The sequence below is a fragment of the Genypterus blacodes genome, unplaced genomic scaffold (assembly GCF_046128005.1).
Source record: "Genypterus blacodes isolate CSIRO-AG114 ecotype Tasmania unplaced genomic scaffold, CSIRO-AGI_Gbla_v1 ptg000111l_1, whole genome shotgun sequence".
NCBI lineage: Eukaryota > Metazoa > Chordata > Actinopteri > Ophidiiformes > Ophidiidae > Genypterus > Genypterus blacodes.
The window spans coordinates 2,150,304-2,162,739 of record NW_027466915.1 but is presented as its reverse complement, the minus strand read 5'-3'; the positions used below and the strand labels follow the sequence as shown (position 1 = coordinate 2,162,739).

Sequence of the window (12,436 nt, the reverse complement as noted above, 5' to 3'; positions counted from 1 at the left end):
TGGATCTCACCAGCTACTGAAGATATATTAACAATATGCATACTTTATCAGCACAATCCCAACTAAATGATGGTGGTAATTGTATATTTGTAGCCCTAGTTGGCATCTGCCTATACCTGGATATATATCGCTTCTATCTGCAAATGCTTTTATGACCTCCAGATCCAGTAGCTGGCTGTACCGTTTTTAGTCTCTGCTACCATCTAGTGGTAACCTGGTGTTGACACAAGACAAGCAATTTGAATGGTTGTCTATCACTGCACAATAAAGTTGTTCAATAACTCTGAAATGATGATCCAGATCTGACTCACAATCTGCTATCACTCAGCCCTCCGGCCAACCTATTTATAAAATCAGTCTGTAACCATTTGAATTATCTTAACATTTGCACAAGCACATACGCACACACGCACACACGCACACACGCACACACTGAGTTGAAAGCCTAAACCTTGTTGGTGCAGGTATTAAAAGACAAACACATTTGCTTGTGTTAATTAAATTTGTTTAAGCAATTATATTCTCTCTTTTCAATACTAAAATGAACTCTGGGCTAATGAGTTATCTTAATCAGAAATGACAAATGCCAGTAGCAAGAATATATTACAAGAGGAATTGTACAATTGGATGATGTGTAAAGCTGGAGGAGGAATAAGAACCCACTGGTAACAGACAAAAACATCTGCAGAAATCACTAGAACCTGTTAAATTATCTGTTCACGAGTAAGGTATGAATTAAAGAATTCACAAGGCCATTGAATGGGTCAGCTGGCTGGGATGGATAAGCAGTGAGAGTAGTGAGCCGGCATGATGGAGCCTCGGAGTGTTGGTTCTGTCTCTACTAGGATCCCAGTCATTGAGCAAACAATGCAATCCAAACTGTATGAAGGCATTTTACAGGTAATCATCCGGCAGCAGTCGGCCCTTTGAAGATAAATAGTTGGACTTGTAAACCACGTAAATAATTCAAAAACAAAATGGTTTCAAAAGAAGAAGAATTATTATCATTCATAAAACAAAGCACCACATTTATCGTGTTGATGATGACAAATCGCTTCATGCAGCCATGTTCCCTAATTGTTAATCATTTGTAAATGGCTCCTCTTACGTTTACATCGAAAGAAGTATATCTACATTATTTTCTCATTTGCATGTTGTTTGGTAAGTTATTCCTAGAACAGTACAAACACACAGTATTTACAGTGAATTTCATTGGCTGCATTACGTATCAATGAATGTGACTTAAAAAACTCAATTGATTAGTCAGTTTATTTAAGTGTAAAATTGTATTTGATATGGCACTTCCTCAAGCTGTGAGCTCTGCATCGCTCGCTCTCTCTCTCTCTCGCTCTTGCTCTCTCTCTCTCTCTCTCTCATATACACATTCTGACAAACATACTTCAGTTGTTTCCTGTCTTATTGATGTCTCTTTGTGCTGCTCAGATGGCTGTTTTTGATCATGAATGTCTTGGGCCCTTAGCTATCAATCCTGCAGTGCATCTGCTGTACGGGGGGCTGAGGCGACCTCGCTCTTTGTCTTTCTTTGGGTCGGGTCGTCTCTATTTGTGTCTCTCTGTCTCTCTTTGTCTCTATCTTACTCCATAGTTTCTCACTCTATAGCTGGAGAGATGCAACTTACCCGCATGCTGAATATATCTCTCATTCACTTGCACACTTTCCCCCTGTTTCTTTTCCATTTTATTTGATGTCAGCCAACCTTTGCTACTTTCTTCCTCCATCTCAAACACCACATAAGGACACACACACACTCACAGACTCAATAGGTTGGTACTTGTTCACTCGCCGTGTCACATTTCCATTACAAGACTGAATGGATATGGGCTACTGCTTGTATCAAATCTCCACATCTTGTTTTCATACATTTTCCAGGAGGCAGTCATGGGTTTCCATTCTTTTTCCCTGCCACGGCTAAATTTCTGCATAGATTGGCTTTCTATCAGTGAGGATTGACTCTTTCTCACGACAGAGATGCTTGACTGAGTAAAAAGCCTCCTCATCTAAACAGCAACTCCCAAACCTAACTGTATGTGAACGGGTCCAAATACGCAACCAAACTGCTGCACAGCTGTGAAACTCGGTCTGTGTTTCTCTGAAGTGGTAACCACCATCTGATTAAGCCAGCATGGAGGTATACTTTAATCTGTAGTCAGAATGTTGATCGAGAGCGTTTGTTTATCCATTGCAAATTGAATGGATGCTCAATTTGAAATCTGAAAATCTTCTGCAGCCCACCCCACACCTTTTAATCACAACTCTGATACGATTCCCGCCAAGGAAGAGATATAAGATCAAAAATAGGTCAGATGAATAACAATTAATAACATCCCCTGGCTTTGTTTTACTAGATTTCATCACCTTCTTGAAATGTAAATATTATATCAGTAATATTTTATGGTAATTTCAAAATAAATTACAAAATTGAAAATTAAAAAGTTGTATTTCTTTATTGTAAATGACCTCGAGCGGCCCACCTGCAGTTCCTTGTTCCACTTTGGGAAACACTGCTCTAATAAGACTCTCAACCCCAGTGACCATATGTGTAGCAAGTTTTTTCACATTACATTTATTGTGTCAAGCCAATTCAAAGCTCAAAGCATTTTTACCAATTGTGGCCATTTTAGTTCCTGGCTGAAAGTGTCACTATGGCAACAGTGAAGAGTTTGTGTTTTGGACCATGTCAGCTAGATTTACGGTTGAGTTACAGCTGTGCATCAGGGCCATACAGTGCAGAGGATCCGGGCTTCAGCATGTCCCTGCCATTGGTCCACATTTTAACCTTTGCACTCAATTGGTTTACTGTTTACGGGGCGGAAATGATGTGCGAGACAGCAAATGGTGTCTGCGATTTGGAGTCTGTCACTATAAAAGTAACACTGACGGAAAACAATGTAACATAATGGAATGCAAATATTTTAACATAATGAGGTATAGCAGATGCTTTTCACACCTGTGGCTCATGACAAGCCCACAAGGGCGCTGTGCCCAAATTCAGACCATCGTTGCTGAAGCTCCATTGGTCTGTTTTGCATACAAAGAGATATTTAAAGAAGGTATGCACGTTTGGATTTTCTCCTCAATGTAATTCAGCAGTGGTTGGAAATTAAATGACACAAAAGAAAACTTCAAACATTTTGTTCCATGAATTATCTTTAGTTTTCTCTATTCAGTCATTCCAGCAGCTTTAGCTGAGCAGTTCAGTTATGTTCTGCAACCTTGCAAAGCAGAGAAGCCAAAAGTCTCCCCACACGCATTTTTACTTGCTTAAAAATGGTGAGTTCCTCTTTTTGCAATGAGCTGGAAAAGAACAGCAGATGTGTGAATTCAAATAATTTTATTATTTAATATTTCCTTTTCGTGTTTTTTCCGTTATACTGATTTTTTTTCAAACTACTCAGCACTCCACTGACTATAGCTGCCTCCACCTAGTGTCCAGCTCTGGTCCAATCAGCAGAACTCGGCTAAGCGTCAGTGTGCACTCTCGCCTGTAGCTGTGTCTTTGACGCTGATGCTGATTGCAGCTGGCTGCTGCTCCACATACAGCCCCAGGGCTACACATTTATCAGCTGGTAATCAGCTGGCTCTTTGCTCGCTTTGCTTGCCTTGGCTGCTGCCGCGGCTTCCTGTCCATACACTGCACTGTATATGCCATTTGGCACAATGGGATGTGATGGGATATCATATCATTACATGGGACCAAATTATTGCCAGCTGCTAATCTTTACATATTGGAATAGTTGTCTGATAGCAGCAAAGTATTTGTTGTGGAAGGTAAATTTGACTAAGCTCAGGAAACTAGGGTGTGATTAATGTGTGTTTTTGAAGGCAAATGCTTACTGATGTATTGCTGCTATGCCTGACCAAGATACACCATGGATCAAACATTTAATTCAATTATTAAATCACTTCATAGGAGTCAAAAGCAACTTTGCTTTAAATGACTCCTGCCTTTTCCAGCACCTGTTCTAATGATTTGGATGTGTATACATTTAACCTTTTACCATCCTTAATAGTTTTGAATGCTTATATGGTTACACATTACATTTAAAAGATATTTGATCTTTTTGGATCCTCATGACTTCCCATTTTTCTTTGTCTGTCTGTCTGTCTGTCTGTCTGTCCGTCTGTATAGCAAGGTATTAAATACAGTTTTTGACAGATTTCAGTGAAATCTGTGGAAATAGCATTTCTTCGGGGAAATAGCACCACCACATGGACATAGATCATACCTCCACCAAGGCCCAGAAGTCCTTTGATTTAGCTTTTTTTTGCCAATATAAGGGTCTGTATACTAAACAAAATTGTTAAACATGAAAAAAATATTCTTAATAATTATTAAAAATAATAATAATAATTATAACCAAATCAGCATTGTTCTCAATAACTTTGTTTTTAGTTGCCGTCCCTGTCTGAGCAAAGTGTAAAGGCATGAAAACAAATTAACACCTGGGACTGGGTTCTACACAGACATGCACTTTCACTCACAGCTCACCTAACATTGATAAACAGATTAATGAACATTCACACAAGACAAGGGAAGGTGCACATGGGAACTGAACATAGGAACGATCTCCTGATGTTTGACATCCTTGTACTCAACTATTTACAAGAAGTGGTGCACCCGTGAGAACGCTGGGAAATTCCCCCCATTGTTCAGACTGGCATGTGGAATGCTTCATTATATATAAACCATCAGCTTTGGAACACTATCTTAATATCTAGATGTGAGGTAAATCGTAACTGTCTTGAATCCACCGTGCCTGAGTATTTTCATTTAGATCTAGTTAGATCTATCCTGATCCAGACCTGCTGCCTCAAAAAGTCCACAGTGAAAACATTTCGTATTGTCTGTGACAGGTTATTATAGGTTAATATAGAAATGTTGGATTTCCTGCTGAAGTTATTTGGTTGCATTTATTTTAATTTATCAGATATACACGCAAGTGTACATCTTACTGGGACAGCAGTGATCTTTATGTAAGAGAGATGAGCGTGTGACTGAAGTTCACTGCTTCGATAGCAGGAAACATCTGGATGGGTGAGTTTAAATGAAGAGTTGAACCTGTGTTTTTAGATAAGGAGCTCTGTAGGCTGAACGGTCGAGTCCACACAGTCACTTGCTGCTTTGAGTCCATTTTGCCACCACCATGGTGCCCTTGAGCGAACCCCCAACTTCTCCAGGGGACCTACTCAGTGGCTTGCAGACAAGCATGTGCTTGTACCGGATATGATTGTGCAACAGTCTGCATAAACTGCATGAGCAAGACAATCAGATTAATGCACTCTAATAACCCTTCTTCTGTTTCTTCAAAAAATGAAATATAAAACTTTTAGAAAGTAAATTTTCTGAAGGAAGTCCATAGAAAAATAAAATCTCAATTTCCCTTGTGTTATGAGTTAATTTTTCCTTCCCGTTCAGGGTTTGGCGTTCCACCAGCTCTAAAGTTTCAGCCAAAATGCAGTGAAGCAACTCTTCCTTCTGAAGTAAATGAGTGGCAGTTTTCTTCAAGAAGAATATCTGAGATGAGGTGTGTGTGTGTGTGTGTGTGTGTGTGTGTGTGTGTGTGTGTGTGTGTGTGTGTGTGTGTGTGTGTGTGTGTGTGTGTGTGTGTGTGTGTGTGTGTGTGTGTGTGTGTGTGTGTGTGTGTGTGTGTGTGTGTGTGTGTGTGTGTGTGTCACTGCAGCCAACAGTCCCTTTTGGCACCGATAATCCTCTAAGCAGCAGGGTGGGGAGGAGTACAGGAGGTGGAGAGGGAGACAAGTTGCCAGAGCACAGGTTAATCCACTAATTGGGAGCGCAGGGAGATGGGTTGCCAGATTGTGATGGCCACCAGGAGGGGCTGTTTAAGGGGGACATCTGTTCCTGCCGGAGAACAGCCGCCATCACAGCTCCTTCGTTTTCTTTCTGACACTCATCTTCTTTTTCCACGTGGCTGACAGCGAGGGTCCCCCTCTAGAGTCAAGTGGTGAGAGCAGAGCCTGTTTCTCAGACAGGCAGCCAGGGTCTGGTTGGAGAAGGATAAGAGCTTTAGTTTGAGGCGAGGTCGCTCCAGTGGAGGATGCCAGGGATGCTGCGTGTTTGCTGTTGAAAATGATAATTATGATGAGATGAGTTGTTGCCGTATTTCAGCCTTGAAATATTCACCCAGACTTTTACATCCTAGTTCAAGTGATTGTCAGTTGTCCACTTGATGTAAATGCAAAGGAACTTAGTACATTTACATGCAATGGTACTTGAAGCTTGATTGCTGTAATTTTACATTCAACAGGAATGTAACACCATACCACATGACTCCTGCTTTATTTGCTTCCTTGCATCCTCCCTCCCTTCCCATTTTCAATACTGTTTGATTTAATTGATTTTGTTCACTAGTGGGGAAGAAAACTGATTTGATACAAGGTGTATTTCTTTCTTTCTTTTCTTAAACCTAAATCACTTTCTGTCAGTAGGAGGCACTACATAGACGTGATATTTTTCACATAGCACTTAGTTTATGAATTCCTATCAAATTCTCACCTGAGGCGGCAGTGGCGAAGTCCATAGGACTCTGCTTGGGAACCGGAGGGTGGCCGCTTCCAGTCCCCTGTGGGCCAAAAAGTGTGGATTGGCAGCTAGCAGTCAAAGAGTTGCCAGTTTTGCCTTCAGGCCACTGCCCTGGGCACTGCACTTGCCCTTGAGCGAGGCAAAAAATCCGAATCCCAACCTGCTCCTCTGGCTTCTGGCGTGTGTGCAGAAGGGGGGTGCAAACTTTCAAATGTGTGTGATTTGCAGATGTGTGAAACATGGATGTGTATAGCATGTATGTAGTATTACTGCATGGAATGTAAAAGCACTTCATGAGTCCAGTGTTAGCTCTGAGTAATGGTTAGCACTCTGGACTCTGAATCCAGTCATCCGAGTTCAAATTTCGGTGGAACCTCTCTCATGTAGAGGTTGAGGCTGTGGCAGTTGCTAGCAGTGTTTCCTTTCGTGCCTAGACCAAAGAGACAGAACACAAACACCTGAAGAACTTACTTAAAGCTTGTGTATACCCTAACTGGTCCTTTGTCAAAAAAACCAAAAACAACACCAGCACTGTGAGTGATGTAAAGAAGAAGAAACTACCCAAAAAACATTGTCATTCCATATGTGTCAGGAGTATCTGAAAAGTCAGAAGGATTTTCTACCGACACCATATGCCTGTAGCTTTCAATCCCAGCAACACACGGAGAGACAAAGTAGTCCAGCCAATTGATCCCACAACTAAACACAAGAAGAGCAACCTGGTGAATACAATCCAAAGTAGTGAGGAATGCACAGACCTGTACAGCGGGGAAACCAAAACACTCCTGGCTTAAAGAAATGCATCATTCAACATAGGACGGCCAGCTCTTCAGGACAACACTCAGCAGTTGACCTATACTTGAGGGACAAGTAACACTCTTTTGAGGACAACAATGTACACATCTTGGACAGGAAAGACAGATTGTTTGAAAGACATAAAGCTAGAGAAACCATATCTGAACTGAGGAGGAGGTCTACGACACCACTTATCACACACATACGGTGCTGTTCTTCCATCCCTCCCCAGGAGACTTAACAATCATTCAGCCTCTAATGAGGACTACTGTGGTAGCCACTGGTGTGTGGATGTATGAGGTGCCGCACAGGTGGTATGTGGTTCCATGGTTTAATGGTCAGCACTCTGAACTTTGAATCCAGTGATCCGAGTTCAACTCTTGGTGGAACCATTACCTTTGTCCTACTATTATGTCTGTAAGCAACTCAATCAATTATCATAATCCTGCCTGGTAACATTATCACAATTTACAATGATGACAACCAAATACCAAAAGATCTTGCTATGAATTGATCACAGGATTGTAAAAAGTCGCAAATATAGCAATATTGTAGTGATCACCTCAGACCTCTTTGTGGTTCCATACAGCATATTTTGTGGTTCCATGGTGTAATGGTCAGCACTCTGGACTCTGAATCCAGTGATCCGAGTTCAAGTCTCGGTGGGACCTTTCCAGACTTGTCATGTTTGTATTTGTAGAAATGTACCTGTTTACATTTTATGCAGATGACACTCTACACTATCCTTCTAAGCTAGCTACTGGTGTGTCCTTCTTTGCGGTTGCAAATATCTGGTATGTGGTTCCATGGTGTAATGGTTAGCACTCTGGACTCTGAATCCAGTGATCCGAGTTCAAGTCTCGGTGGAACCTCTCTCATGTTGACAGGTTTGAGACTGTGGCAGTTGCAGGCAATCTTTCCTTTTGGGCCCAGACCAAAGAGACGAGCACAAACACCTGAAGAACTTACTTAAAGAGCGTGTATACCCATACTGTTGAAAACAGACAAAAGAACCAAATCAACACCAGCACTGTGAGTGATGTTAAGAAGATGAACCAACCCAAAAATCAATGTCATTCCATATGTGTCAGGAGTATCTGAAAAGTCAGAAGGATTTTTAACCAACACCATATGCCTGTAGCTTTCAAACACGTAGAGAGACAAACTAGTCCAGCCAATAGATCCCACAACTAAACACAAGAAGAGCAACCTGGTGTATGCAGTCCAAAGTAGTGAGGAATGCGCAGACCTGTACAGCGGGGAAACCAAAACACTCCTGGCTTAAACAAATGCATTGTTCAACACAAGAGGACCAGCTCTTCAGGACAAGACTCAGCAGTTGACCTATACTTGAGGGACAAGTGACACTCTTTTGTGGACAACAATGTACACATCTTGGACAGAGAAGACAGATGGTTTGAAAGACGGGTGAAACACGTAAGGCCAGAGAAACCATATCTGAACTGAGGAAGAGGTCTACGACACCACTTATCACACACATATGGTGCTGTTCTTCCATCCCTCCCCAGGAGACTTAACCATCATTCAACCTCTAATGAACATTGTTACAGCAGAAAAAAGAACCACAATGACTGTCATCATCATCCACACCTGGCAAATATAGCAATATTGTAGCAATAATTGTTCCAATAATCATATGGAACCACATACCGGTGGTTCCATATGATATATTTTGTGGTTCCATGGTGTAATGGTCAGCACTCTGGGCTCTGAATCCAGTGATCCGAGTTCAAGTCTCAGTGGGACCTTTTCTTTTTTTCGTCATGTTTGTATTTGTAGAAATGTGCTTTTTTTACAATTTATGCGACATGATGACACCCTACGGCCTACACTGTCCTACTAAGTTAGCTGCTGGTGTGTCCTTCTATCTGGTTGCGAAGATCTGGCATGTGGTTCCATGGTGTAATGGTTAGCACTCTGGATTTTGAATCCAGTGATCCGAGTTCAAGTCTCGGTGGAACCTCTCTCGTGTAGACAGGTTTGAGGCTGTGGCAGTTTCAGGCAGTCTTTCCTTTCGTACAAAGAGCAGAAACACCTGAAGAACTTACTTAAAGCTTGTGTATACCCTAGCTGGGCCTTTGTCAAAACAGACAAAAGAAGCAAAAACAACACCAGCACTGTGAGTGATGTAAAGAAGAAGAAACTACCCACAAAACATTTTCATTCCATATGTGTCAGGAGTATCTGAGAAGGATTTTCAACCGACACCATATGCCTGTAGCTTTCAAACCCAGCAACACACGGAGAGAGAAACTAATCCTGACATACACACACACATGTGCATTTCAGGAAGCTGCAGAAACGATGTGATGCATTTTCATCGATATAAGTTGAATATGAGTTAAATGTTGAGCCCTTAGTGTGATTTGTGTGAAATTGTGTTAAATTCTACCATTGAAACGTTCTCTTCTTTGTGTCTGACCATCAGGATACGCCATTCTGCAAGCCATCATGGAGAAGGCGGGCCAAAACAACTGGCAGGTCAGTGCCATCTGTGTGGAAAACTTCAACGATGCCAACTACCGACGGCTGCTAGAGGATTTGGACCGACGACAGGAGAAGAAGTTTGTCATTGACCTGGAGGCTGAGAGACTGCAGAATATGCTGGAGCAGGTGATGCCACCATGAGAATAGCATTCACTCCATTTTGGTATTTGAAAATAAGATTGGATTATAGGAGATGTTGTTTTCTCTTTTCTGGTTTGATTTGGTAGAATCAAAATGCAGGTATGTGCGTCAAAAGTGAGTGGGACAAAAATGTTTCAGCTCATTCTCAGTAAATTACAGATCATAGAAATATAGAGCCTTGACTTAAAATCAAGGGTAGCCATGATCACAAATGAAGGGTCAATAAACGGCACACATCTCAGAGAAGCACTGAGCACAGATGAGTGTGACTCTACTTTTAGAATGTTCGGCTGCTCCTCTCAAATGTACCGCGATATTACCAATTACTAGCTATCCAGTGCAATTCTGGTACATTGCAGAGAAATCAATCTAATGGTTGAGTGTGTGGTGGACTAATCCCAGTGGTCTCAGTTTGATGATTGACGCATTTGTATCTTGCTCAAATTCTGGGTGCACAGGCCAAAAAACTGACCTAAATGCAGCTGATTCAAATTCCTATTATTTTGAATCAGATCTGATGTCTTTGCCTCACCAATTTTACATTCATGTTTGTAAGTGACCTGTATCTGACACCAGTATGGACGGAGCCGTGTCATTCATGTTCACATTCAACAAAACAAAAAACAACAACAGGAAGTCTTAACCGAGTGTTGACACTGTAGTCGCATAGCCAGATTCTGATATAAATCATCGGTTGGGCCAAGTCGGATATGAAAAAAAGCCCAGAAATGCTGGAAAAGAAACAGATCTGTGTCACTTGTTGTCCAAAAAGAGAAACTGGATTTGGAACACGTCAGCCTGTACTGTGAACTAATGCTATTGGTTGGCCAGAATCAGCTCAAGCCTCAAGTAATAAGCTTAGTGACACTGCAACATTTGGCCGGTTCTTCTGTGTCTGAACATAGCTCTCAAATGAGGAGCAATGACTGTGTTTAGTCCCAGCTGGAACACAAACTGACAGGTAGATTATAGAAAATTGCATGGGAGTGTATTTGCCTTCTCCAGAAAAATAAATATTCCTCAACTTCAGGAGCATTAACAGAATTGTGGATTACCCAGAATGTGTACAAGGTCTGACACAAATGTTTGGTAGTGTAGATCCACAGAGGAACATTTGGACGAAGTAGATTGTTGGGTGATTTGCTGGTTTTAGGCTTCATGTGCTTCTCAGCTCATTAGTCGGACTGTCAAAGGCACTAAATCACACGTGTCACTATACAGTGGTTTGCAAGTTAGCACACTGACATACAAAAGATCTACGAGTGATTAAATGCTTGTTTCTTTGCAACACACACATGAAATAAATGGGTTGTATATTTGGAAAGAACACAACACCATGCAGTGATTTACTATAATGTCAAATCTGTATTTGCTGCATTCTAACACGATGTGTGAGCGCAGTGTAGGTAGTTTTGAACTTCAAGACTGTGTTTGATCTCTGCTGGTGTTTGTTGGCATAAGCACACTTGGAATATGATGAGCGTGTTCCCCCTTTTCCCCTGCAATTCATCATCTCTCTATCCATCCTTGGGGCAACCGGTGTCTGCCCCGAATGTTCAATTATTTAGCAGATCTCCACTCTGACATCTGTCATAGGTCTGTTTACTGTGTCTATGTGTGTATGTGAGTATCTTTGCCTCAAGAAGCAGCAGATCTACTATTTCATCATTTACTAGATGGCAGCGTGCAGAACGTCAGGCATAAACACATCACACACATACAAAATGGAATCACTGGATGATGCCTAGTGCCAAAAACAAAAGACTGTATTCAGTATAAATGTCAGTTTGCTATTATTCACCTCTTTTAATTATTGAACTACTAATCGACAGCATATATCAATGATATACATATATGAAGACTTATTTGTAACCACCTGACATAATAGACACTAATATTACCATGCAAACCTGCTTTCATCTACAGATTGGATTCATGTTATGTTGCAACTAATGTAGAAATTAGTAAGTAGAAGCTGTGCCACAATGAAGAAATCAACATCTCAGAGCCATGCAGTGTTTGGTGGCTCTTTGAATTACAGGATGGAAATTAGTCAGAAAATGAGCGAAGAAGAAGACTTCAGCCTCACTCTTTGGATGTTTTAACAGGGTGATGATCGCAAAAGCATTTTATACGTTTGAGCATTTATATGTATTGTTCTTAAAGGTCACTGAATACAAATAATTGCTTGTTATCCATGGAGTAGTTTCACATGAACACAAACATTAAATAGCCTACATATATGAAATGATGCAGTAATTGTGTTTGACATTACAGTAAAGTATGAGGTTTAGGCAGCTATAGTTGTTGTTAGTTCTTCAATAACCATTTCAGTCTAACTTGGGCAGTGCATTCTTGTTTTTGCTAAACCTGCCACTCTGCTCCAAAAAAATTCATTTTCATTTTCCAAGTTTTCTCTTGCCAACACCA

At 41.1% G+C, this 12,436-nt stretch overlaps 1 protein-coding gene and 4 non-coding genes across 9 annotated transcripts in view; all 5 read left to right on the top strand.

Annotated features, from left to right (window-relative positions):
• The window catches only part of gria4b (glutamate receptor, ionotropic, AMPA 4b), a 92,652-nt gene that overhangs the window by 38,576 nt on the left and 41,640 nt on the right, over positions 1-12,436 (top strand). For all 5 annotated transcript variants that reach the window (XM_076161285.1, XM_076161284.1, XM_076161287.1 and 2 more), the window contains exon 4: positions 9,807-9,991. In XM_076161285.1, coding sequence (XP_076017400.1) covers positions 9,807-9,991 — 185 coding nt within the window. The remainder of the gene's footprint in view (positions 1-9,806; positions 9,992-12,436) is intronic.
• Positions 7,957-8,028, top strand: trnaq-cug (transfer RNA glutamine (anticodon CUG)). Its single transcript has one exon. It is a non-coding gene; the product is annotated as a tRNA-Gln (tRNA).
• Positions 8,158-8,229, top strand: trnaq-cug (transfer RNA glutamine (anticodon CUG)). The gene has a single exon. It is a non-coding gene; the product is annotated as a tRNA-Gln (tRNA).
• trnaq-cug (transfer RNA glutamine (anticodon CUG)) lies at positions 9,055-9,126 on the top strand. The gene has a single exon. It is a non-coding gene; the product is annotated as a tRNA-Gln (tRNA).
• On the top strand, positions 9,270-9,341 carry trnaq-uug (transfer RNA glutamine (anticodon UUG)). Its single transcript has one exon. It is a non-coding gene; the product is annotated as a tRNA-Gln (tRNA).